At 36.1% G+C, this 27,655-nt stretch overlaps 3 protein-coding genes and 1 pseudogene across 3 annotated transcripts; 3 read left to right on the forward strand and 1 right to left on the reverse strand.

Annotated features, from left to right (window-relative positions):
• Positions 1-4,234: 4,234 nt before the first annotated feature.
• LOC142607244 (protein LYK5-like) lies at positions 4,235-6,044 on the forward strand (annotated as a pseudogene).
• A 1,877-nt stretch (positions 6,045-7,921) lies between these two features.
• Positions 7,922-11,199, reverse strand: LOC142606967 (alpha carbonic anhydrase 7-like). Its single transcript, XM_075778349.1, has 6 exons — positions 11,052-11,199; positions 10,437-10,654; positions 9,464-9,673; positions 9,033-9,200; positions 8,895-8,948; positions 7,922-8,263 (listed from the first exon to the last, which is right to left on the reverse strand). Exons 1-6 carry the CDS (start codon positions 11,134-11,136, stop codon positions 8,177-8,179), a joined length of 822 nt encoding a protein of 273 aa, XP_075634464.1. The 5' UTR covers positions 11,137-11,199; the 3' UTR covers positions 7,922-8,176.
• Positions 11,200-21,846: 10,647 nt separating this feature from the next.
• On the forward strand, positions 21,847-24,980 carry LOC142606256 (uncharacterized). The gene is made up of 3 exons (XM_075777640.1): positions 21,847-22,163; positions 23,287-23,790; positions 24,185-24,980. Exons 1-3 carry the CDS (start codon positions 21,847-21,849, stop codon positions 24,978-24,980), a joined length of 1,617 nt encoding a protein of 538 aa, XP_075633755.1.
• Positions 24,981-26,066: 1,086 nt separating this feature from the next.
• Positions 26,067-27,012, forward strand: LOC142606257 (uncharacterized). The gene is made up of 2 exons (XM_075777641.1): positions 26,067-26,425; positions 26,979-27,012. The coding sequence occupies exons 1-2, from the start codon at positions 26,067-26,069 to the stop codon at positions 27,010-27,012; spliced, it is 393 nt and encodes a 130-aa protein (XP_075633756.1).
• The last annotated feature ends 643 nt before the right edge of the window (positions 27,013-27,655 follow it).

The following is a 27,655-nucleotide window of genomic DNA, read 5'->3' on the forward strand; positions in this document are numbered from 1 at the left end:
CACGCAAACCGACTACAGCTAGCAATCACGACTTACAAAGTTACAATTATATATATACAACATTTCTTCTGAATTATTTCTATTGCCATTGCTCTTTACAAACTCTTCTTCCTCAAGCTAAGGTATCTTTTCAATTGAAACTCTTCTTCTTCCTCAAGCTAAAGATATCTTTACAAACTCTTCTTCCTCACAATTTTCCACATCATTATTATTTTTTTAAATTAACTTATTTTCTTTTATCATTTGTTTAAAGGCTCAATCTGAATTATTTCTCTGGAAACCCTAAACCTAATGCATCAAGCTTCATCCCTATGTCTCTAGAACAGTCTCTCCTCAAGCAACGTATCTAATGTGTTGAATATGTCACAAACGTTTAAAATTGTCATCATCATTAGTTTTAAATTATGTATATTTTTTGTGATGTCATATTGAGTTTACTTAAGTTGCTAATCTGTGTTTTGATTTTGTATAAGGCTTGAGTCACTAAAAAAAAAATACTTAATTAAGTATTTATTTATAGGTTATTTATATTATATGAATTTTAATACATTCTAATGCCATAAATTCAGATCTCACTTTTAATAGTTTTTTTGGGCAATGCAAAGGTTAGCAACTAGTTTTAATAAAATTCAAAGACTATACAGAATATTTAAACCACAGCTAGACAAATTTATCAACAGGATTTATTGGAATCTAAAAGGAAAGGATATTAAGAAGACCTAAATAAGCATTATTAGAAATAAGAAAATTAAAAAATTGCTTTCAGGATGCTCTTGGCCCATATATCATGTAGTTAAATGACCGTAGCTCCCTTTAGAAAGCTCTAAATTGCAAGCCATTTGATGTATAGGAAATTAGAGATATAGAGCTTTCTATTTGTATATGGTTGCAAGCTAATTCCCATGGAGTAAATACAATTTTAATTTTGAAATTGTCCTTGAAAATCAAAATGCTAATTGATGTTTAGAATGTAGGTTTCAGTTAACTTAACTGGTAAAATTTCTTATAATTAAATAAGAGATTTAAGGTTCGAGTTTTGCTTACACCAAAAATTAAATTGATGTCTCAGCCAAGGTTTTGAAACCCAACCCGGACCGTACGGTCCGAGCGGGAAAACCGCGAACCTCTCAGTTTTGCGAGTTTTTAGCTTCAAGAACCACCGTATGAGAAAAAAACAGGGACCCGTGTGAACCGTGGTCGGACTATACAGTTTTGAGAACCGTGATCGGTTTTTGAGGTTCAGATGGTTCCTTTTTTGGCAAAGTTTCGGCCAATACTTCAGCAGTACTTTGGGTTTTTTCAGATCTGGAACGAAATGAAAGGGAGAAAAATAAAAATAAAAAACAGAGAAGAAAAAGCAGCAAAGGAAGAAGAAGAAGGAAAAAAGCAAAAATGAAGAAATCAACCCTTACAGGTCAAAAAGACGACGAAGCAGGGGTGGCTCCACGAAGCAGTAGCTTCTTCTTCTTCTTTTTTTTTTTTTTTTTTTTTTTTTTTCTTCTTCTTCTGCTGTCTGACTCCACTCCTCTGTAATCACCAATCTCCTCTTTTTTTTTTTTTTTTGTGCGCGCGCGGGCGCATAACACGGCTATGTAACTTATGTTATATGTGGTTTCTCTTTCTTTGTTTTGTATTTATTTTTGAAGTTTCCTAAGCCTCCACGTGACTACTGCCAGACTCTTGTATAGAAAATGGGCTGAATGTTCAGCCATGGGAAAGGTACATGATGTAACTTGATAATAATAATAATTCTTGTACTACTAAGCCTCCAGTATATATGTGTATTGCCAATTTGCCACATGCCCACAAGTTCTCATATTATAATTAACATATAAATAAATAAATACTATATCTATATTTGCTTAAGATTTGATATATATATTTTTTATTTTGTAAAAATTATGATATGAAAAATATATTTGAAATATGGATCTTTATTTTAATTGAACCATTTTAGTTAATTTTTTAATTTATACTAATTTAATATGTTTATTTATATTTTAAATAATTATTAATTAATTATGACATCATTACGGTTCAACCCCGGTTCAATATCAGTTCGACCTCAAAAACTCTAAACCTCTTCTTTTTACGATTTAATGAACGGTCCGAGTTTCAAAACCTTGGTCTTAGCTTGATAATAGAGAGCAATCAACATGGAGCTAACACCATAGATTGCTATATATATATATGTTGAGGATTTCGTGAAATTGATGTTTAAATTTGGTTTAGTTAATTTGTTGCAAGAAAATTTGGTGTCATTTTAATATTGTGGGGACTAGGGAGGCTGTTTGTAGCAAAGGACAAGCAGGATGAACTAAAAAAGCTTACTTATGTACAGTGTTCTAATTTCCAACGGTCGGCATTTGATGGTTCTTTAATCACAGGCTTAATTCTTCAAATAAATTTTTTTTTAATTATACTTTTGACCTTTTAGAACATGGGGATCTATGATTAATAAATGGTGATGCCGAAGAAATCACCAGTAAAGCCGCGAGGATTCTCCAGATCGAAGCAAAACCTGCGAAGAGAAAATAAAGGACCGAACAGAGAACACCGGTGTGGTGCCGGCCAAAAACCCTTCGACGGTCAAGTTAGAGTCTTTTCAACAACCCTAGAGTGCTAGAGTTGGGATAATTGCGCGTTTAGGGGAGTGAAGTTCGTGAATCTTCCTGTAGGCGGCTTGGGTCGTCGATCATCCCGTCGTTCTCCGATTCTTGCCATTTTTCGTCCCCTGTCCGGTTGTGCATCTTCCTGCCTCTTTCTCTTTCTGGGCTTGTCCTCTCGGGCCAGTAACACGTCTTCTGAGTTTATATACTTCGTCGCCCTGTAAAACACGTCGAACATAGTCTTTGGGTCATTCTTGTATAGAGAAAACAGAAACTTACCCTTCCGTAGCCCGTTCGTGAATGCTGCCACAAGTATCTTGTCATCGGCCTTGTCTATCGAGAGGGATTCCTTGTTGAATCGGTCTAAGTATGATCTTAAGGTCTCGTCCTCTCGCTGCTTGATGTTCAATAGACATGCAGTAGATTTCTTATGCTGGTGACTCCCGATAAAGTGTGATACAAACTGTGCGCCTAATTCCTTAAAAGTGCTGATGGAGTTAGGCGCCAGCCGGCTGTACCAGTCCTTGCAGGTCCTTTCAGTGTGGTGAGGAAAGCCCTACACATGATTTCGTCTAGCACGCCCTAAAGATGCATTAGGGTCCTGAAAGATTCCAAGTGATCCAAAGGGTCCTTGGATCCGTCATAGTTCTCGATGTGTGGCATGCGAAACTTTGGAGGAAGAGGGTATGAATTCACGAGTGCTTTGAAGGGCGCATATGTTCTATGGACTAGGTCGTCCAGGTCGCTAGAGATTTGTCCCCTCAGGACGCTCATCATCATGTCCATACGTTCCCTCATCTGCTGCATCTCAACTGCGATATGAGGCGGTAATGTGTCCGAGACAGACGGCTGGTTGGTCTCCTGCCGCTCTGGTCTAGTCGGGGCGTTGCTACCCTCAGGCCCTACCGCGTTCCTCCCCTCCGGACTAGCGCCTTCCTGGTCTTCCTCTAGTGCACTTTGGTGTGTGTTCCTTTGTCGTAGTTGCTCTTCTAAATCATGATTTTGCTTGGTGAGGCACTCAACTGCCGCCGCGAGCGTTTGGACTTGCCTCTCTAGTGCCGTGGCGTGCGGTTCTTTGCCTTGATTGTTGGTTGTTGCTATTGATCTGGTGAGTACCATGCAACTTTTTGTCTTAGGAATAGAGCAAAGACTAAATAGTCTTCTCTATGCTCTCGTACTATACCCCAAGGACCCTCATAAGCGAAGGTACGCGCAATTATCCCAACTCTGGCACTCTAAGGTTGTTGAAAAGACTCTAACTTGACCATCGGAGGGTTTTTGGCTGGCACCACACCGGTGCTCTTTGTTCGGTCCTTTATTTTCTCTTCGCAGGTTTTGCTTCGATCTGGAGAATCCTCGCGACTTTACTTGTGATTTCTTCGGCATCATCAATAAATAAAGCAGACCATCTCCAATGTCACCGACCAATCATTGCTAGTTTCAAACAGCATTTGGCAAATTACTGCTGACAACAACTGTCATATTGGTCCTGCCAAAGATATCTCTAGCTTCAAGTCATCGACCACCTGTTACATACAGCTAGTTCATATTTCAAAACTTAGTCCAGACTTCTTTATTTTCATAAATCACCAATTAGAATGTGTCATATTTGATCTCATAAAACAATGATTTATCTCTGGTTTGTCATCTGGATTTGCATAAATTCTTGCTTCGCTCAACAGTATTATGACCCATCAGATTGTTCTTCTTCAGAACCGCGCAATGGTTCAAGAGATGAATGCCAATATTCCTTCCAGAATTCATGCCCCGCATTCTTAGTCTACAGAGCTAACAGATGTTTTCAGACTATTTCAAGCATCTCGGACTTGTTCAACTTGAACTCCACCGAGGTGCTTCAACAGAATAGTGTTACATCTTCTGATGAGAAACTTAAATCGGGTAGGGAAGTTCTTGTTCCAATTAATTGTGTTTGCTCGGACCGTTTTTTCCAAGCAAATGTCAGCTACAAAGTCCTGAGTAACACGACATTTTCTGAGATTGCTTGTGGAGTTTTTGAAGGGTTACTAAAATCGCCTATCCTTAGTGGGGCAAATCCATCTCAAGGAAAGGAGCCCAAGTTTGGTTCTGAACTTCAAGTGCCTTTGAGATGTGCTTGTCCTGGTAATTTCACTAGAAGTAAAAGAGTGAAATACCTTGTGACATACCCTTTTATAGAAGGAGATGAACAGGTACATTGAGTAAGAAATTCGGAATCTCTCCTGAAGATTTATGGGCTGTTAATCATTTAGAACCTAAGCCAACTGTTTTTCCAAACACAACTATTTTGATTCCATTGACAGAAGTTCCCGTCATGGATTTCAGAGTCCCGGATCCTCCACCTCCAACTCCTGCTTTTCTTCCCACAATTTCAAATGGAAAAAAACCAAAAAGCACAAAATCAAGGAATTTGTAAATGGCGATATCTATTGCTGGTGCGATTCTGGTACTTGTAGCTTTGGTTGCATGTGGTGTAAAGGCATTAAAGAAATTGAAGAGCAAGAAGTTCATGTCTAGAAGCCCTCTGATCTCTTGTTCACAAGTTAGAAGCTCTCCAAGGTCTGCAAATTCATGTTTATCTCCGGATATTCTTGTTGAAATAAAATACTCATTGTAGATGTACAGCATAGAGGACCTCAAGAAAGCAACTAGAGATTTCAGTGAAGAAAACAAGATTGGCGGCGAGGTTTATAAGGGGTTGATCAATAATGTTGAAGTGATGATCCAACCGACAAGGTTTGAAAACACCCGGCAGGCTATTGATTTACACTAAAAAATTAATCACATCAATATTGTGAATTTACACGGTGTTTGTTATGGGGAAGGTGACTTTTCCTGTTCTTATCTTGTGTTTGAGTTCCCTAGCAATGGCTGCTTGAGGCACTGCTTGTCTATTCTCTCCAGTGGCACAGGCGGACACAAATTGCTTTTGATATTGCAACGGGGCTTCACTATGTACATTATTGCACTTTTCTCCCACTTGCACGCTTGAGCCTGAGTAGTACAAATATTTTTGTGACTACAAATTGGAGAGCAAAACTAGCAAATATTGGAACCAGTGCTGCTGTTGGGCCTGTGAAAGAAATGGATGGTAAAGATAGAGTCAGAGGATGGGTTGCACCAGAGTACCTTCAGCATGGCTCAACTTCTGAAAAGGTAGACATTTTTGCCTTTGGAGTTATTTTGCTTGAGCTAATCTCGGCACGGGAGGACCTTGACGGAAAATCATTCAAGGAATCCATCACATTCTTGGGAGGAGATAGTGAAGGTGGTTGTTTTGAACAATTGAGGAGTTTCATGGATCCATCTTTGAAGGATGATTATCCTCTTGCAGAGGCTTTATGTTTAGCTGTTTTAGCCAAGGCTTGTTTGGAAGATGATCCTCTGCAAAGGCCAACTATGGATGATATCATGAAAGTCCTTGCCAGAATGGTATGACTGTCAATTACTAGATCATGAAGAACCAGATTTTATTTATTACCAGGTCTGGTAAACATTCTTTAGTTATTAAATTTATGCACTGTAATATTATATATATATATATATATATATATATATATATAGAGAGAGAGAGAGAGAGAGAGAGAGAGAGATATATAGAGGGAAATGCTAATGTTTTGACAGTTTAATAATCCATTTAAAGAAAATTTTATGGGGAAAGAAAGAAAAATAATTAATATTTTGACAGCTTTTTTCATTTCCCATAAAAGTGATATCAAAACTTTCTTAAAATGGATTGTTAACCAATGCCCTAAGGGCACTCGTTAACATGACCCATATATATATAGCGCAGACTTCATACTTAGCATTACGGGACCTCAAGTGTGTAAATTGTAATATTTGGAAGTTAAAATTCCTCTCCCTCTTCTTGATTTGTACAATTTATCTCTATTATCCAGGAACTCCCTAAGATTATTCATTCTTATATGCAACCAAAAGTTCAAATTCATGAACCATGTTGTTCGATAATTTCATTGTTTCGCGGGGGCGGGGGAGGGGGTGGTGTGGATTGGAATTCTTTGACTAAATATAAGAGCATGCACGATGCACCAGACATAAAAATAGCCTGCTAACTTCTAAATTGGATTTGTATTATTATTATTATTATCACTTAATAAGCCCAAATGTTCTTTGCTAATGTCCTCAAAGAGAAGGATCCAAACTTTTTTGGAAGATTTGAGAATTATATTAATGGAGAATATGATTTGTTTGATTCCATGTGTATTTTTTGATTGAATGTGACATATATATATATATATATATATATATATATATATATATATATATATATATATATATATATATATAGCCATACTCTATGCACGTCTTCACTGCTGAATTCTTGTTCTACTGTCTACCAATGCTGGATCCCATTCATTTTTGCTTGGACACAAGCTCTTCCCCTTTTGCTTTATCTTTTAAAAAACAAAATGTCGGAAGCCACATAAATTTTCATATACCCTCTCTCTGCCTTTGAAGTGGGCTCAAGTGACGTGAAATGTGAGAGCACATGTAAAATTTTCAGTGCATTTTATACAACCTCAAATAGTTGTTCTTTTCAAGTTGAACAGAAGCAAAAGACAAATTGCCTTTTATTATGCTATATATTGATAAAATATATTAGGTTATTTCATAAATAAATCGATCATATATGATTTTGTGAAATATCATGAACTATTGTTGTTTTGTAATACTATGGGTTACTGTTGTTTTAAGGTTACCAATAAAGCCAAATATCTTCCTATATATAATATACCTTATATTAGATTCTTTGTAACAAATAATTCAATATAGTAAGAGGTAACCTTTTGAGACTTTCAACTTTACAGGTAGGGTTAACTATCAAACTGAAGTACATAATTATTCTTTTACTTCTTTCTCTACACTCTCTACATCAACTTCATTTTTTTCCTTTAAATTTTAACACGTGTCATTGTATGATTTCTGTTGTGGCTTGCTGTTATGGCTAATTAAATTCAACTGTTCTTCATGGAAAAGTTTTTTTTTTTTTTGGTGTGTGTGTGTGTGTGAGGGCTATGTTACCTTTGCTCCAACTATTCTCCCATATTGGGCTCATCCCATTTTTTAAGGGAGCTTCTACATATTCATCATTAATTTGTTACTCCACCATTAAGGCTGACAGGAATTAAATGCATTTGAAAACGCAATATTGCCTTGTACATGGAAGATTGGTAGGCAAAATTTCCATAGCTTATTTTGTGAGGCCTATGATTCCGTGAGGGGTAGGTCCTTTTGCTACTAAATCCACCTTTCTTTCCCATGTTTTTATTGCATGCATTTGTTTTAAGCAACAATGAATGTGAATCTATAAATTTAATTCATTTATTTAGATATACAATACAGGGTAATCTATATGTACCCGTCAAAGCTTCAAGACCCAATTCCTGTATTTAACCATCACTATATCCCTACTTCTGAACTATAAGTGGGCTGGGAACCCTAGACTGTGACTAAAAATTACAAGGTAGTGGGTAAAAAAAGTAAAATATCTCTGTTTTTGAAGAAAATTCGCCCATTATTTCCAGCCTAACTCTCTGTTGATGAAGATTTTAATCGTCTTTGGGATCACTTGGTCTATAAAAATGCACCATGCGCTTATTTATTGGTTGCAGTGGTCTTGAATTAGTATCTGAAGCCTGAAAAATGCATTAAAAAAAAAAAAATCAAACAAATAGCGTAACTACAAGAATACTACTATATATATGTTGTACTTTTGTGCATTAAAAATTTGGGACTGATCAAAATTGTATTAGAAATGGAGGGTTTGTGGGAACTCTATCTCATTTATTACTTTTGTCAATGTACTTCCGTTGTTATATTTTTTTATTAGATATGTTTTTTCAATAAATGCTTAGGTTGTATATTCTCTTACAACTAAATTGCTTACAAAATATCAAAATAATTCATTAGTAACAATCTTATAATTCTCATGTATAAGATATTTAAATTTTAAGTTTTTTTGAGTTAAAAATTAAACACAAAACATGAGTTCATATATTCAATAATAATATAGATTTGGTTAATAAAATTTTTTTGTGCAAGTAAAAAATAAAGAACACAAATAATTCTAATTATCTTGATATTTTGTAATCATGTATGATTATGATATAAGAAGACAATGTGATCCAATAGTGAAATTATCAAAAAACATATCCAATAGAAAGTTATTACACAGATCTAACATTGAAAAAAAGTTACATTAAATATAACTTAAACCCAACTATCCAAGACACACTATCAAAAAATGTCTCATGTTTAGTTACTCACATCATGAACAGCCACGCGAAGCAACTTCACTTGTTCTTGTGTAACAGTCCTCACCTGATGAGTTAGATGAGTATTAGGGCAACATTAAGTTACATCTTAGAACAAATAATGTTAGTTGAATGAGTTCTTGAAGCAAACCTTTCCCACAATGGTCCATGAAACATTTTGAGTACAAGGGGGAATTGTAAGAGAGCCTTGATATCTGTAATACTTTCTACTTCCTATCTTTATATTCCTTGGGTCAATCAATCCCGCCACGCTCTCTGCTTCATTGGCGTTGGTAATGGCTTCTAAATGATCCGTCAACTGTGAACAGATTAACCCAATATGCATGAGAGAGAGAGAGAGAGAGAATACGTGTGTGAAAGCTTACACTAATCTTAATATATGAGGTTCAGTACGTGCAATTTTCAACTTTTTAAATACAAAATAAAGTAGACACACGATTTGAATTGAGAACCACATATGTTTTGATACTATATATGATTAATTAATAATTATCTCAAAAATTTAAAACAATAGGAAATAGTGAGTTTAATTATTTAACTCTTATTTTAACATTTACTTACCGATGATAAGAAAGAATCAGGACGCCCGATCTTGTACATGATTCCAATCACAGCAACTTTTCCATCCGAGCTCTCGTGAACCAAATGCACCTCAAGATCAAACTTCCGGCCATTGATAGTGTGTTCAGAAGGTGAATGCCAGTGGCACTGATTGAGTACATATTGAGTTTCATTTATTTGAATGTATCCTGCACCGCCTTCCCATTTCAGCTGCATTCACAAACAAAGACAAGTTAGTAGAAAGAAGATGAGAGGAATAAAATAAATAAATTTGCTGATTTCATACTTATTCCTTAATTATGGTCTTCACCAGAAACCAAAAAAATCTCACCAAACCCAACTTTCAACTACACCTCACTTTCTATAATAAAATAGCGTAATTAACAATCTGTAGGGTCATTGTCGTTAAGATAATAAGATAACTTATAGATGATATTAAATCATTATGAATTGACGTTGGAAAACATATAGCCCTATTGACTTGTCTTCTAGTTGGTGGATTCACATTGATTTTTCATATCCTTTTGTAGTGGCGACTTCAGAAATTTTTCTTCGGTGTTCATTACAAAGCATAAATTATACAATTTAATAAAAAAAGAAATTCATATATTGACAACAACAATAATAATAAATAAAAAAAAACAAATACATAAAGTTTATAATTGTATTTTACTAGTTTTCATATTTTGAAATCGTTGTATAATTGTCTCATTATCAATGCTACAAATTACATCTCGTTCAATGTACACAATCGAGCAATCATTCATCCACTGAATGTAGAACAAATTAAAAAGCAAAGTTTAATTTTATTGGCATAAAAAAAATTGAAGATGTATCCAAATCTTTTTAAAGGGTAGACAAATTAAAAAATTTAAATTATTATATATATAAAAAAAATTTCAGGCCAGATGGCGCCGCCCCTGTGCTTTTGCTAGTTGTTAAAAGTTGTAATTAGAATTCTCGTTTTGCTTACCATCATGTCATGACCTCTATTCTTAAGAGTGGCATAAGCGGGCTTGTAACTCCTCTTAAGTCTCCTCAAATGGGACACCACTTCAACCCTCTTATTCAACAAATCAATTGGAGATTGCATTGTTCCATGTCCACACATGCTCCATTCGGGTCGAATCTCCCCCCATCGAGACGGTCCCTTTTCACTTTTCTCATCATAATTAAATTCTCCCTCATCCTCTGCAACCATTAAGCATAACAAGAAGGAGGCAATATATAAGTATCAAAACAGCACAATTTTACGAAATAACTGACAGGGTCTAACGGCAAAAACTTTAATTAAAAAAAAAAGAAGAAAAAAGAAGAAGAAGAAGCAGAAACTAATTACCCTATAGCTCAGCGTAGAAATATACAATTTACTATACAATTTACTTAAATTTCTAAAACACATTTAAAAATGGAAGGTTACTTATAAACAAGCTAGAGTATATATAGAAAGGTTTTGAAGAAAGTTAAAGAAAATTAATGCACTGTTTAACTTATTCTCCATGTCATTTATGTCGCTTACATACATACATGTTTCGTTTATTGAAAACAAAATAAGGATTTCAATGCATGTGAAGTGTAGCAGCCTTACCAACTTCCTGAGATGTTGCTGGGTGTGGATGCAAAACAAGAACAATGAAGAAGCCACAAAAGAAGATTTGGGTTGCAAGCTTCATCTTTTTGGACTTCCTAGTTTTCTTTTGTAGTATGTGTGTGGTGGAGAGAAGATAGAGCGCTTGGCTTCTTATATAGGCATCAACTCTGTAATATGAACATAGAGAAATGAGTTTTGACATTAAGTGACATAGATAGTTTCTTCTCGTACGTACGCAGTGTCCATTTCAGCTACCAAGTTTGAACACGTATTGGAACACGAGGTGAAGTAATTTCCTCTAACCTTCCTTTTTTACAATGTTTTTAACGTAGCATTTAGAAGACGACCAGGTGTCTTTTTGTTGTTAGTTTTGTTGAATTATTCTTCAAATGTGCTGGGAAGGGTCCTTTTGATTGCGTCCATAGTGACGAATGTTAAGTTGACTTACGATGTAAGGTTTGAATTTTTCTTTATTGTCACATTAATTTGCACAACTTTCTATATTCTGGGGAATTAGGTTGTTGGGTAGGTATATTGGCTAGGCTTAGCTATTTCTGTATTGTAAGAGTAATAAAAAATGCAGTGTTAAATGAACTGGTTTTTGATGTGAACTTCTCTGAAAAAACTAAAAATAATGTTTAAGAATCAAAGCATGTGAGTTGGAAATTAACAATGTGGCAAGGCAATAATATTTTTATATGTGATTGTTCCTTCAAATAATATAGGAGAAACTTTATATTCCAGAAGAAAAAGAAAAGAATGGGAGTACCATTGTATTTTAGCTGTCAACTCTTTGTACGTATGGCCAAGAAATTTCAATTTAGTGGTTGAAGTTGAATATAGAGTCCAAAAATCATCCAGCCGCCAAAGGTCAAAGCGAACTTTACGGTTTTTGAATGTTGAGAATGTCTCTTTAGGAAGTCCGAGAATTACCCAAGCCATTTTTAGAAGAATTTCGTGTTTGGGACAAAATTGAATAGGATTTTTCTTTGAAACCCCTTCTGTATCACTAATGGAAGCTCCCTCCTAATTTATTTGGATTCTGTGCAATATTAAAGTTCTTTCATTGATTAGATAATTAGATGCCACATGAAACACAAATATTTTCTGATTAAAAATAAGAAAGACAAACATTTTATGGTACTTATGTATTACATGTCAAAAAAAAAAAGGCAAACTTTATATTAATTCAAAGTCATACATATGACATCACAAATCCAAAAAATTCAAGTTAGACCGAAGAAGCATTTATGGCCTCGAGGAAGGGGACCATTCAGTCTATTGTACACAATCGGCCACTTTTTAAACATAAAAAAGTTAAGTATAGTAGTCCAAAGTTCATAAGTTCAATATGCAAATTTCAAAACCGCAAAAAAACACATAATAGTCAAGAATTTGGCTTCTAGGTCAATAATCCGTGGTACATGGTTGAAGTGCAAACATAATGCAAATGTGTAATGTTGTCAATGAATTAGTTCATGTGATCTTAATCTTCCTTAAGGAGATGATGAGAACAGAAAAAAAGTTTTACATATATCAAAGTTTTTAAACATGTAGTGGTTGGACCGACGTAAATGGTGATGTTCAGACTTTAGACTAGAGTATGGCCTCTTTAAATGCCCCAAAATCTTAATCCAAATCTTATAATCACGATGATGTAATAGTTGACCAAATTAGTCAATAACATGGCATTTGTTTCATTAGATTATTTATTATTGTTTCACAATGGTGGAGTGCAAATCTTATTTTAATTAGAATAATGGTGAGCCCACCAAGTAAAAGTCCTAGAACAATTCATTGTTTTGGAAAATTTTTTGTGGAAGGAGTAGAAGCCATACAAAATTTTTCCATTGAAAATAAATTCTTAGATGCCATTATTAATAACATCATCTGTTTTATTAATATATAATTAGAATAGATCCTTTTATTACTTTTCTTTTTAGAGAATCAGAACCTTTTATTTCCCACTTTTCTATACTTCCAATTAAAAACTAGAAGTATGATTTTATTTGCTTTTTCAACGTGAAAACCATTTATGGTAGGCAAACGGTCTTACCTTTTTGCTTCTTCCGCCATTGTAGGAAGATTAATTATTGAATAATATTAAAGATATAAATTATTTTACAAAATTTTTTACATACTGTTAATGTGATGAATGATTATTTGTAAATAAAAAAGTAATATTAATAGTTGGCTTAGATATTTATTATTTTCTTGCTACAATGGTAAAAAAAGGTGAACTATATTTACTTTTTTTTAAAAGAAAATTATGGGTTGAAATTATATATCTGCACCTGTGCAGTAACCACAAAGTATCAACGACATATCAAAGCATGTAACTTTCTTTTATTTATTAAAAAAAAAACCATGTACATTTCTATATATGAGGGCAATTAAACTTTTATTTTATTTTTTAAAAATTATTAATCCTTTCAGGTAATGTATTAGATTTGTCTTATGTAGATCACTTGCCTGGCTTAAGATTAAAATTACATACAGAAGTTTTCAAATAATAACAATATACAGAAAACAACAACCCCAACCAAAATATTTGGCAGATTTTTCTTTTATTTCGTTGGGGTAAGGAGGGTGGTTAAGAAAAATGAAAAACAGAAGAGGATACGGTCAGTTTGGGAGACCTGCGGGTTGCGTGCGGCCTCTTAAGTCTTAATTGTACTAGTTTGAGACTTTTAAGGGGGCGTGAGCCAAACACATCACACCAACCCCTTCAACAGTGACTTTTTTTTTTTTTTGGGAAATCCGTACGGTAGGTGTTGTGCTTTGTTTTTGTTTTTGTTTTTTCATTTACACTATTTTATATCCAATGTTTTATAAAATATTCACCATTGATGCAGTGCATGGGTTGGGTTGAGTTGGGTCAAAAAAATTCTTTTAACCCGACTCAACTTATGGTAGGTTAAAAAAATTCAACTCAACCCATCACATAAGTTCAACCCAACTCAACTCACATGGGTCGGGTTGAACCCATGGGTTGAACAATTTTTTTTATTACTATTATTATTAAATTGAGTATAAAAAATATAAATATAAATATATTAAAAAAAACCTTAAAATTAGTATCAATGTAACTCCTTAAAGGCAAGCAACATTAATGACTAAATAACAATAACAATTTATTAGGGTTTGTTTGAACTAATTGGCTTTTATATAGGATATGATGAGTTTATTAGGGTTTGTTTGAACTAATTGGCTTTTATATAGGATAAGGAGCTTCACATACATATACACTTAGATTAGGTTAGAGCAGAAATTTTATTTTGTATCAAAAAAAAAAAAAAGGATAGGAAGAGTTGGTTATCCAAAAAAAAATATTAATTATATAAAATATTTTAAATATATGGATGAGTCGGGTTGGGTCGGGTTTGGAAAGTTTGGAATTTTATGACCCAAACCCAACCCGACTCGCTATTAAAAAAATTTTGTAACCCAACCCAACCTACCAAGCCCTAAAAACCGACCAACCCACCGGGTTGGGTTGGGTCGGGTCGGTTTTGGCGGGTTGGCTGCACACCCCATTTGATGCTTTAAAAAAACCTATTTTAAAAGATGGAAAAAATATGTTCACATTTAAAACATGAAAAATAAATACAAAAAAGTGGAAATAATAAAGTAGATGTAAGAACATATTATTACCCTTCTTTTTTCTGTTTACTAATAATCCCAAACAATCTTAACATATATGAGAGCTAGGCTTGAATCTTGGACATTTTGTTAGGATCAATCCTCCGCTAAGGGTAACATTTCTTATTTCATTTTTCATTAATTGTTTCGGGAAAGTGTATAATCTATTTGTGCCCATCTGCATTTCACAAGCAATTGATAGTCACCCACACCATACTATATATCTTTAGTCCTTCTATTACATATGTCTGCGTTTGTGTGTGCGTGCATGTATGTTAGACTTCTATTAGAGCATCCTCATCAAGGAAAGTAAAAATTTTAGCATATACCACTCTAAAACCCAAAATTTTAGCTTTTAACATCTCATTTTACAATACACCAAATATCAAAAATTCTATATTTTTTACCATTTTATTTAAATATTCTTTTTTATTATTTCTTTATTCTTTAATTATATTTCTTTCTCTCTCTTCCTCTCTGTCACTCTCAACCCAGCAAACTTGACCTTCTCAATGCAGCAAACCCATACCCAGCCTATCCACCACCACCCGAAAAGAACACCAACCACCCATACCCACCTATCTATCCAACAAACTCACTCTCTTCCATCTCAACCCAGCAAACCCATATCCATCCCAGCCACCACCACTGAAAAAAAAAAAAAAAAAAACACTATGCAGAAAAACCCACAGAGACCCACAGATTCACCACAAAACCCAAAAAACAATAGTATCCACACAAAATCCAGATTCACAGTATCCAAACAACAGTATCGGTGACCGACAGAGACCCACAGATTCATCACAAAACTTAGAAAAACAACATCCACCACTAGAGATTCGAAGACAACACCACAAAACCCAAAATCGGTCCAAATCTCAGCCACCACCGGAGATTCTAAAGAAGAAATCAAACCGAATCTCAGCCACAATCCACCAAATCAGACCAACAACATCCATCAAATCGGAGCAAATCTCAACCAAGATCCACGATCCACGATCCACCACCACCACCACGATCCATTGGTGAGAAGAGAGGAAAAAAAAGAAAGAAAAGAAAAATCGGTGACGAGCAGAGATCGGCGACGAGCACAACTGACCATGAACCACGGAGAGAGAACAGAGAATAGAGAACAGAGAACAGAGAACAGAGAATAGAGATGAAAGACGTGAGAGAGGAAAGAGAATGAGAAATGAGTTGGGTGAATAAAAAACTATTTTTTGTTTTACAATACTACTATAGTGCGCTCTCAAAAATGAGAGTGCACTGTAGCAAGATTGTAAATTTTATAGAATATACCAATTTTGATGGAGATGGTTTTCTGAGATTTAGATGCTAAAAAATAGGATTTATAGGATTTGAGACTCTTGATAAGAATGCCCTTACATATGTATGCCGGCATGCGTTATTACAAGATACCACATGTATCGTGCTTACTATAAAATTTGACTTTTTGCAATTTTTTTTTTTGTTTTTTGTTTTTGGATGTGTTTGGCATTGCCAGTCGTCACACCTAGATTTCTCTGTAATTCAGCCCACATTTCCATAAAGCTCAATAAATAAATAAAAAACAAAACAAAAATTTTCCTCTTAAATTTTGAATTCTCTTGTTTGGGTGTGGAATCTGTGGATGCGCTTACCTTGATCTGAAACCGAGTTAAATTTTGAATTCTTTTGTTTGGGTGTGGAATCCATGGATGCACTTACAATGATAAAAAACCGGACTCAAGAATATATGTTTCTATAGCAAACAAGAAGACAATTGTATAAGAAAAATGCTATGTCTATAACATTTATACAATACTTTTGTAACAAATTTTAATTGATAGATAACCCTTCTCATTACATACATAACACAAAGTGATTAATTGAAATAATAATTAGGAGAGTGATTTTTGAATGTATCTGGCAATTCCCATCCGTTTCCGTTGTCACTTTTTTTTGTTACAAAAGATTAAATTTGGTCCACATTTATTAGTGGTAGCAATTTTTCAAAGTTACAAATCAACGTGGACCCACATGTCAGAGTGTTGCAGTAGGAAAGTTTATCGCAAAAATTGGGTTTCCGGAAGATTCATTTGAACGTCTGCTTCCTCCTTTTTTTTTTTTTTTTTTTTTGAAAGCAACATCTGCTTCCTTTGACATTTCTAGTGAAGGAAAAAAAAAAAAGCAACATCTGCTTCCTTTGACATTTCTAGTGAAGGAAAAAAAAAAAAATTCTATCCATAGCCTTCTTGCTCAATAAAATGTTAGCCTGTTCATCACAAACCGATTTTTGGTCCGGTTAAGCGTAAGGGTACACAATAAAACTTTATTGATGAATGGCATTGGTAGCCATGCTAGCTAGTGATTACAGATTAAATTGGAACATTCAATAACAAAATGAGATATATATATATATATATATATATATATAATTTTTTTTTTTATAGATAGATAGTAGAGACGGAAAAAGGGGAAGTGGAGTTTGAATCAGACATGAGACAATATAGTATAAGGACACTATTATTATTGAACTATCATTTGAACTCTAAAAGATAATAATTTCAATATATCAAATATGACTTGTTTTTTTTTTTGGGAGAAAAGGAACATGATAATATTAAATGAAAAAGATAAAGTTTAACAAAATTAATTGGGAAAGGTAAAGAAATTATTCAGGCTATTTCTTGTTGCTTTTTGCTAGAATAATTAAGAATAACTAATGATAGTTTTTATTTTTATTTTTTATTTATTTTAAATTTGAGAAGAACTAATGATAGCTGATGATACAGTTGACTGAGCAATAAACCTTAGCAATAAGTGAAATCAAAAGCAAGCAATTAAGATTAAGGAGATCCGTGTAGTGCCTACTTAAGTGTTTTCGATGCTTCATTAAGAGAAACCCTCTCTTTTTGTCCAAAGAGACTAAAAAGGTTATGAATATTAAATGTTCAACTTCAAATTAATCATGGCATGACATCTTATTTATATTGAACTTTGGTGGCGTATTGTTAAGGATCATTACTTAATTTTTAGCAATTGTGGAGTTTTTACAACTATTGGATCTTAAAGCAGAATACTTACTAGTTTCCTTGCTTGTATGGATGAAAACCCAGAGATGCCTCAATCGCCAATTGTATGGGCAATATTTATGTATTTGGTATGATTAGCAGATTAGGCTAGGTTTTACTAGGTCAAATCAACCTAAGTAAAAATCATGATCACCATTATGGCTAGGCATCGCTGTCATTATTGGCCACCAAGAGCTCATTATTGTTGTCATCATCGGTCATCCGCCATTTTCATTCCCCAACCATCACCATTGATGGGAACTTTTGTTGCAGCTAAATGCTAGAAAATCATTTTTCTGGTCACAATAATAATACAGAAAACAAATAATTTTTTATTGAAAATATTTTAGGTAATGTAGAGAGGGAAAATTCCCGACCTATCACAAGCTGATACATCATACTACTAAGTCCAAAAAATATGGTCAATTATAAAGCGCCATGTATTGTTACCAGGTTTTGCTATCACTACTCAGAAATCAACAAAAATTTGCTAAGTGTTATTAAAATAGGGGTATAAAATGCATACAAAAACCAATCACGCATCACCGCATGTAAGCGATGACATAAGCAGCCTTGCACGTATAAGCAATGACATAGTTAGTTCAGCACGTGTAAGCGATGACATAAGTAATCCAGTACATGTAAGCGATAACATAAGCGGATCAATCATGCTGTGACATGTGTCATCAATCAGACTCTGCCACGTGTCGCTCACCAACCCCCAAACTCCTATAAATAGAAGCCTTCTTAAGGCATTAAAAGAGACACCAAGCCATCTAGAGCATAAGCAGCATTAGAGAAGATTCAGAAGCACTCAGAAGTATAGAAGCTCTGTAGGAATCAAGCCTCAAAGCCTTCAAGAACTTTAACCTCAAAACCAAAGAACATTTGAAGCAAAAGCCATCCAAGCTATCAACCTAGATTTTGAAGCTTGCTGGAATCAAGCTCAAAAGCCTCCAGAAACCTCAACAAATCATAGATCAACAAAGCTCTACGGATTCAAGCCTCTAAAGCACCGAAGAATTTCCACTACAAACCTTCGAAGATGAAGAACACACCAAGAACATGAAGAACGTATCAAGAATGTGAAGAACACGAAGAACAAAGAATTTCTAACAAGTTCATAGCAGAGATTCATTGTAATTCTGTTTCAAGGGTCTTCGATCCATCCTTTAGTCAAATTGAAGGATTTTTGGTGTTCGAATCAAAATCACATTATTACAATTCCAATCAACAAGTCTTTCAAGGAAATCGAATCAGAGGATCACTCTTTTATAATTTCAGAGAATTGTACCACATATTCATCAATACAAATTTGCATTTGTGAAACTATTTTACTTGTCTGATTTATTTCAAACTAGAAATTTAGTCATCTACAAATTCTGGCATGCCCGGTGGGACATCTCTACCTCTCATCTCTTTCTCCTTCAAAAGAAAAGAAATTCGATTTGCTACCAGCTTCAATGACCTCTAGCAAGAATGTCCGAAAATCAGTGGTTGATCATTGCCGATGATTATGTCTGCCTAATCACTCGTAGTCGATCCAAGGCTCTGGACTAACTTTAACCCCAACAACCAAAGAAAGCAAACTTCATACTGTCATTTCTCTGTACTTTCTTGCAAATAGGGAATTTACTGCCAATGATTCATTTGTCTCGAAAGATTTGGAGATCGATAATGAATCATCCACAACAGAAACCTTTTCTATCAACTTTCACTTGTGATGAGAAACTTAAAGAATGAAGTACCTTTGACTCATCCTATTTCATCATTTTCTCCATCATATCTAGAGGTCATGCCAGTGATGATGACTAACACCTCTACCATGGAAGAAAAGATGGCTGAAATGGAACAAAGGGTCATCCTTCTCACAAAAGCACTTGAAGATAAGGACGTCAAAATTGCAACCCTGATAAACAAGCTAGAGGTACAAGATTCGGGTGAATCAAGTCTTGGCCCTGACCACCCACCTGGCTTTACCTTGAAAGGAGAAAATGCTAGGGTTGATAGAGGAAAAGGAGGTGAAGGCACTTCTCAACACGGACATTCCACCTCAATGGTCTCGATATCTATCCAACAACTGTAAGACATGATAAAAAATACCATTCAAGCACAATATGGGGGTTCTTCCACTAGTGCCCTCATATATTCAAAACCCTACAAAAAGTGCATTGACAACATAAGAATGCCAAATGGGTACCAACCTCCCAAGTTCCTACAATTTGACAGGAAGGGCAATCCAAAACAACACATTGCTCACTTTGTAGAAACTTATGAGAATGCAGGAACTCAAGGAAGCCTCCTTGTGAAACAATTTGTCCGTTCATTCAAGGGAAATGCGTTTGATTGGTACACTGATTTTGAACTTGAATCAATCAACAATTCTCGAAAGGGAGTTTCTTAACCAATTTTACAGCACACGTCGCATAGTAAGCATGATGGAGCTTACTAATACTAAGCAATGGAATGATGAGCCTGTTGTTGATTATATCAATCGGTTTGAGTTTGGATTGCAAGGATAGACTTTTTGAACTATCTGCTATAGACATGTGCATCAAAGGATTGGAGACTTCTTTACATCCTTCAAGGGATAAAACACCAAACATTTGAAGAGGTAGCAACTCGTGTGCACGACATGGAATTGAGTATCTCTAGCCATGGAAATACAAAACCTCCCGTACTTGAGGAAAGGAAAGAAAGATGGGAAATAAGGAAAAATGATAGGAATGCGAAAAGTAATATCAAAGACTCAATGAATATCAACTTTGCCACAGTCAAAATTTCAACAAGAAATGTGAAGGCTAATGAGAAGAGGCCTGAGGGAGGCCAACGACATAAGACATGTCGCTCATCACTTAAGGAATGGAAACAAAAAGTGTATCCTTTCCTAGATGCCGATATGCCTGAAATGCTAGAACAACTGCTCAAGTTGAAATTAATTGAATTGCCAGAATGCAAACAATCGAAAGAGATAGGAAAAGTTAATGACCCAAACTATTGTAAGTATCAACGCACCATAAGCCATCCAATCCAGAAATGCTTTGTTCTTAAAGAACTCATCATGAAGCTAGCCAAGGAAAGGAAAATCGACTTGGAATTTAATGATGTTGCTCAGTTAAACCTTGCAACATTTGCTTGCAGGTTACCTAGTTGTATGTCTCCAACTACTAAGCAGGGGGCAAATACCACGCTCATCCATTTTGGTTCTCTGGAACCTATTCAAGTTCAGCTCTCACAAAAAAGCATCTGATTATAACTCAAAATGATGATAAAAGGTCAACAGTGGATGAGGAAAAGGGCTGGACGATGGTTACTCCCAGGAGATGGAAGAAGAGACGAGCATTCCCTCTTCATTTGATCACCTAAGAATCTAGAAGAGCACAAAACCAGATTCAGCCTCGGTCAAGAAGAAGGAGTGATAAAAGGCAAGAAAGACTGGGAACAAAAATGTATGACGATTCGGCACAAACCCAAAAACTTCAAAATCTCATCACATTGGAAGAATTCTTCCCCAGAAAATTCTTTCAAAACAACTCAGTAGAGGCCATTCACATGGTCTCTTGTTACAAAGTTCATGACAAAAAAGGAGGGTGTTGACCATGGTGTCCAAATGAGACTTTGTCATCTTTAAAGGAACTCCAATCTCAGGTTGATCAAGTTGAACCCTCGCAATCCTCCACCTCACCAAAAGAAGTGCTCACCTAAGCTCTTGAAGAGCCAGAGATGTACACCCCTTATACCAATACACTTCAACAAATGCAGGAATGTTACGCGTGCTCTCCAGACTTAACTTTCACTGACAAGGATCTGTTGTTAGGCTTTAAGCCTCACAATCGTCCACTTTATGTCTCTGGTTATGCTCATGAACAAAAGATCGATCGTATTCTCATTGACGAAGGTTCAGCTATTAATATACTACCAAAAATGACAATAAGAATGGTCTTACTATGGAGGAATTATCGCACAGTCGCTTGGTCATACAAGGTTTTAACTAAGGAGAAAAATGTGCAATTGGCATGATACACTTGGAATTAATCACTGGAGAATTGACAAGCAACTTTTTGTTCCATGTCATTGATGCCAAGACAACCTACAACATGTTGTTAGGATGTCCATGGATCCATGGAAACGGAATAGTGCCGTCAACTTTGCATCAATGTTTCAAGCACCTTCAAAGTGGAATAAAGAAAGTCAATGCCGACTTGAAGCCTTTTGCTGAGACTGAAGCTCACTTTGCTAACGCGAAGTTTTATGTAGAAGATGACATTCCTAATGAAGTTCTCCCAGTTGAGATCTCGTCCATGGAAAGCAAGCAGGTTGAAAAGAAGCATGTTAGATTCATCACTAGAAAGGATATTCCTTCCCCAAAGGAAGATCTAGAATATGGGAATGATCATTCTAGTGAATCTACCAAGTATTACAGTGAGAGCGGAAATTTCAACGCCTTCCAATAACCCTCAATTCCTCCGTTATGTACTATTATCACGCCGCAAGAATGGACAATCACCATTCTTGGAATGCCTTCAATCTACAGTAAACATGGGAAGGCCTCCTACAAAGCTCACGATGGAGGATGTAGTCATATTGAAAGAAAATCATGTCATGCCTTTAACTTCATCCACAAATCCTTTGGCCTCGAAGCCACTAAATGGATTCGTGAGGTCTTTACAAAGTCTGACAGAACATGGTATTCTACCAAGTGAGCGAACGAAAGAATGGTTTGACCCAAAGGCATATAGGCTGTTAGCTAGAGTAGGCTATGATTTCTCAAAACAAAGGGACCTAGGGAAACTAATTCCAGAAGCCACTAGAGAAAAGATGCATGGCCTTAGAAAAACACAAAGGAAAATGTAGCTTGAAGGGCGTGAAATTCCTATCCCAAAGACCGGAATAGGTTATACTCCAGAACAACTAGCTCAAATATGGATCAAGAAAAGAAGCAATGCTTCAACTTCCCAATACATAACAGTGGAGGTCGGCGAAAGTTTGAATCAAAGAAAAGATCACTCTTCATTATGCGTCTCGGTATTCGATCACATCAAGGCCTCATTATCACGAATCACAGTGTTTGACAGGTTATATACAGTTTATTTAACACAAAGTTGGGACACTCTTGCGTATAAATCAGTCTTTGATTGATTGGGGGCAACAAAAAAGCCCGTTAATAGTTGCTCTCAAAACTCAATAAACTTTGAGGTTTAAAAGGAGGTGAAAGCTAATGATGAGATCCGTAGTAGCATTCCTTCATGCATGAAACATAGCTCTACCCTAGATATTAGCACTGAAGGGTCGCTCAAAGTCAAGAGGCGAACAATTGTACACACAAGTTAGTCACTCGTCCACAATGAGCAAATTGAAGAGGTATCATCCTCGTTTCATATTACAGTACAAGAGGGTACACTGTCAGATGCTGAAGTAACCAATGAAGAGGTCGATGAAGCTCCCTCAGCCTTGGAAGATGGAGGATAGGCTACAGTTGATGAACTTAAAGAGATCAATTTAGGAACTATTAAAGAACCTGGGCCAACTTTCATCAGTGCGCTTCTCACACCTAAAGAAGGAGAAGGATACCTCAAGCGCGTGGAAGAATATAAAGATGTGTTTGGTTGGACTTACAAGGAAATGCCTAGGCTTAATCCAAGTATCGCTCTACACCATTTGGCAGTAAAGAAGAGCGTGCGTCCAGTCAAACAAGCTCAAAGATGCTTTCGGTCAAAGCTTATCCCTCAAATAGAAACCAAGGTCAATAAGCTAATTGAGGCGAGCTTCATTTATGAAGTACAGTACCCGGAATGGATTGCTAAAATTGTCCTTGTCAAAAAGAAGAATGGACAAATTCGGGTGTGCGTTGACTTCCGTGATTTGAACAATGCATGTCCTAAGGATGATTTTCCATTACCCATCACTGAGGTCATGGTTGACGCCACTACTGGTCATGAAGCTTTATCTTTCATCGATGGTTCTTCAGGTTACAACCAAATTCAAATGAATCCTAAGGATGAAGAGCTTATTATACTCCTCAAGGTATTTACTATTACAAAGTAATGCCTTTTGGACTAAAGAACATTGGGGCTACTTATCAACGGGCCATGCAAAAGATCTTTGATAATGTGCTTCATAAATACGTGGAGTGTTATGTTGATTAAAACCAAAAGGAGAGAAGACCATCTGACAGATCTACGATCTATGTTCAATTGCCTTAGAAAGTATTAGCTTAAAATGAACCCCCTCAAATGCGCTTTTAGCGTAACATCTGGAAAATTCCTTGGTTTCATTGTGAGGCATTGCGGTATTGAAATTGACCAATCTAGGATTGAAGCTAACCAAAAAATGCAGGAGCCCAAAAATCTGTGAGAACTTAGAGGTTTGCAGGGAAGCTTGCCTACATATGACAATTTATTTCGAACTTGGTTGGTCGGTGTCACCTTTCAATAGGTTTATGAAAAAGGATGTGCACTTCAAATGGGATGAGGCTTGTAGTAATGCTTTTGCAAGCATCAAAAGATACTTGCTTAACCCTCCAGTTTTAGGTGCTCCTATCCCAGGAAAGTGTCTGGTGTTGTACATCGCAGCGCAGGAAAAATCTCTAAGTGCTCTCATGGCGCAAGAAAATGAAGAGGGGAAAGAAAAAGCTCCTTACTATCTGAGTCAAACTCTCAATGGGGCTGAATTAAATTATTCTCCTATTAAAAAGACGTGTCTTGCTCTTTTCTTTACCATAGACAAATTGAAGCACTACATACAAGCATATACGGTCCATTTGATTGCAAAGGCAGACTTGATTAAATATGTCCTCTCTAGGCTTGTGGTTTTATGTTGTATAGCTCGATGGGCAGTCTTGCTACAACAATACGATCTTGCATATGTTCCGCAGAAAGCTGTCAAAGGACATGCATTGGCAGATTTCTTAGCTGATCACCCAGTTTCATCTGATTGTGAGTTCTCTAATGATTTCCCGGATAAAGACGTGTTTTACATTGAAGTAATGCCCCTATGGATGATGTTTTTCGATGGGGCTACATGTCAAGAAGGAGCGGGGGCAAGTGTAGTCTTTGTTTCTCCACAACGGCAAATACTTCTATACTTGTTCTCATTAAGCGAACTTTGCTCTAACAATGTAGCTGAATATCAAGCATTGATTATTGGTCTACAAATGACCATTGAGATGGGCATATCACAACTTGAGATCTTTGGGGATTCCAAATTAATTATCAATCAAATCTTGGAGTAGTATGGCATCAAGAAGGAAGACCTTATCCTTTATTGCAAATACGCGAAGAAGTTGCTAGAAAATTTTAAGGCCATCAGATTAGAGAATATACCAAGGAAGGAGAATAGACAAGTTGAATCTTTAGCTAATTTGGCTTCTACCTTAGCATTATCGCAAGAAGAGACAACCAAAGTTGCTATTTCCCAAAGGTGGGTAGTACCTCTCGTGGTTGAAGAAGAAGAAAAAGAGGAGCAACCAACATTATTTTCGTATGTCTGTTGAAAAAGAAGATTGGCAACAAGCAATCATTGAGTACCTTCAACTTGGAAGACTCTTGGATGATATACGCCACAAGACCAAAATTCAGCGAAGGGCTACTCGATTCATTTACTATAAAGACACTCTCTTCCACCATTCATTTGATGGTTTGTTTCTCCATTGCTTAGGAGAAGAGGAGGCTAAACAAGCCTTAGAGGAGACTCATTATGGAATATGTGGCGCACACCAATTGGGTCCTAAGTTACACTATCGGACCAAACAAATGGGTTATTATTGGCCTACAATGGTGCAAGATTCCATGGAGTATGCTAAAAAGTGCAAAGCTTGTCAGTATCATGCAAACTTCATCCACCAGCCACCACCTCTACACCCAACTATAGCTTCTTGGCCTTTTGATGCATGGGGGCTTGATGCAATAGGACCATTACCAAAGTCATCCGGCGGCCATTTATACATCTTGGCTGCAACTGATTAGTTCTCGAAGTGGTCAGAAGTTGTGCCTCTTAGGGAGGTGAAGAAAGAAAACGGTGGTCAATTTCATTCGAACTCATTTGATCTATCGATATGGTGTCTCTTGTTATATCATAACTGATAATGGCAAACCATTCTACAATAGGCTGATGACAGAGCTATGCAAGAATTTCGGATTTAAAAAAATACAACTCCTCCATGTACAATGCCTCGACAAATGGATTAGCTAAAGCCTTTAACAAAAAACTTGGCAATTTATTAAAGAAGGTAGTATCCAAGACAAAGTGAGATTGGCATGAAAGAATCAAAGAAGCATTATGGGCATATCGAACAACATTTTGAACGCCTACTCAAGCAATGCCATATTCTCTTGTTTATGGAGTGGAAGCCGTCATTCCCTTAGAATGCCAAATCCCATCATTACGGATTGCCATTCAAGAAGCATTGACTGAAGAAGAAAATGCCAAGCTCAGATTGCAAGAATTAGAGGCACTTGATGAGAAAAGGCTCGAGGCCCAACAACACCTTGAGTGCAATCAAGCTTGTCTTTCAACTGCATTCAATAAAAGAGTTAAGCCACGATCATTCCAAGTTGGTGACTTAGTCCTTGCCGTTCGAAGACCTATCATCACAACTCATCGTATAGGCAATAAGTTCACTTCAAAATGGGATGAACCTTATGTTGTGCAAGAAGTCTACACCAATGGAGCTTACAAGTTGATTGATCATAAGGGTGTAAGGATCGGCCCCATCAATGGGAAGTTCCTCAAATGCTTCTATGCTTGAAAATCGAGGATTACTCCTCAATAAGAGTTTAAACTGCCCATTGCAGCGCTATAAGGGTACATGATGTCTTCTCATTACCTTTGAAAGCGTAAAAATAGAGAATAATAAATTCCACTCTATGTCACCAGTTGCGAGTGTGGCATAGTGGTTGGATGCCTTTGTCACCCTTGAGGCCGAGGTCTCAGGTTCGATTAGTGGTGATACCCACTATTGTGCAATTGGTACCCATGAAATGCCGTGGGGCATGGGGTGAGGATAACACAAGTGAGCCTCCCTTTTTTTCAAAAGAAAAAAAAATCATAAAAAAAAAATATGTTGAACTACCTAATGATTTGATCCCTTTCGAGGGTACGTAGGCAACTTAGTATCTTTTGCTAAGTTTAGTCACACACTAAAAAAAAATTTTATTATCAAATTATGACAAAAAAGAGGGAGCAGAGAATAAAGTCTTCATTATTGATTGAAAAATGGAAAATAGTACAGGGGAAAGCATGGTGACACTAATGAAGGGAATTAAAACAAAAAGATTACGACATCCATTTCAAGTCTTTCAAGCTAGAATGATTATCTTCCAGAAGGGCTCATATCTTCTCTAAAGCCTCCATATCCTGGTCTTCAAGAACAAGAGCGGATTTGACTTCTTCAAGTTGTTTTTCTAAGGCTTGCACAACATCATCTTGTTCAACTCAATTTAAGACAATGATTGCTCTAATTGGACGAGCTCGGTTCGCAAGTCAGCCATCCTCAATCTAACAGTATCAAGCTCGGTCTTCAAAGATGCTTTCTCATGCGATGCTTCAGAAAGGAGGAATTCAACTTCAGCCTCACATCGAATTAAGATAACAGGACTTGGTCGTTTGTTCAGAGATGCTTTCACCTTCAAATAGTCTGCAACACCCTCGCAATATTTGTCAATATTTTTGCGTAAGTGTCGAGGGTCCACTCCAAGACTTTCAACCCCACTATAAATTTCATTTACTTCAGCTTGTGGGAGGATGCTATCTATGGAAAGATCTAAAAGCCTGTTTAGAAGAACATCTCCTAGCATTGAAGCCCCCTTCCTACGCACGGAAGAAACATGCGCCATGGCCTGAAACATAGAGACTTCCAAAGGGTTGGTCGGTTGCAAGGATGAGAGAGATGCCCTTTTTGTCTCAATT

Source organism: Castanea sativa, chromosome 8 (genome assembly GCF_040712315.1).
Source record: "Castanea sativa cultivar Marrone di Chiusa Pesio chromosome 8, ASM4071231v1".
Lineage (NCBI taxonomy): Eukaryota > Viridiplantae > Streptophyta > Magnoliopsida > Fagales > Fagaceae > Castanea > Castanea sativa.

Bases quoted from the DNA above. Each gene is read 5' to 3' on its own strand.
- LOC142606967 (XM_075778349.1), bottom strand. From the start codon at position 11,136: ATGAAGCTTGCAACCCAAATCTTCTTTTGTGGCTTCTTCATTGTTCTT. The intron at 9,201-9,463 runs GTAAGTAAATGT...ATCTGTTCACAG, and splicing joins CTGATTCTTTCTTATCATCG to TTGACGGATCATTTAGAAGC. The intron at 8,949-9,032 runs GTTTGCTTCAAG...CTAACTCATCAG, and splicing joins CATGGACCATTGTGGGAAAG to GTGAGGACTGTTACACAAGA.
- LOC142606256 (XM_075777640.1), top strand. From the start codon at position 21,847: ATGTTGTTAGGATGTCCATGGATCCATGGAAACGGAATAGTGCCGTCA. The intron at 22,164-23,286 runs GTATTACAGTGA...AACTTTCATCAG, and splicing joins CATTCTAGTGAATCTACCAA to TGCGCTTCTCACACCTAAAG. The intron at 23,791-24,184 runs GTAATGCCTTTT...ACCTTTCAATAG, and splicing joins AAGGTATTTACTATTACAAA to GTTTATGAAAAAGGATGTGC.
- LOC142606257 (XM_075777641.1), top strand. From the start codon at position 26,067: ATGCCATATTCTCTTGTTTATGGAGTGGAAGCCGTCATTCCCTTAGAA. The intron at 26,426-26,978 runs GTTGATTGATCA...AAAATAGTACAG, and splicing joins TACACCAATGGAGCTTACAA to GGGAAAGCATGGTGACACTA.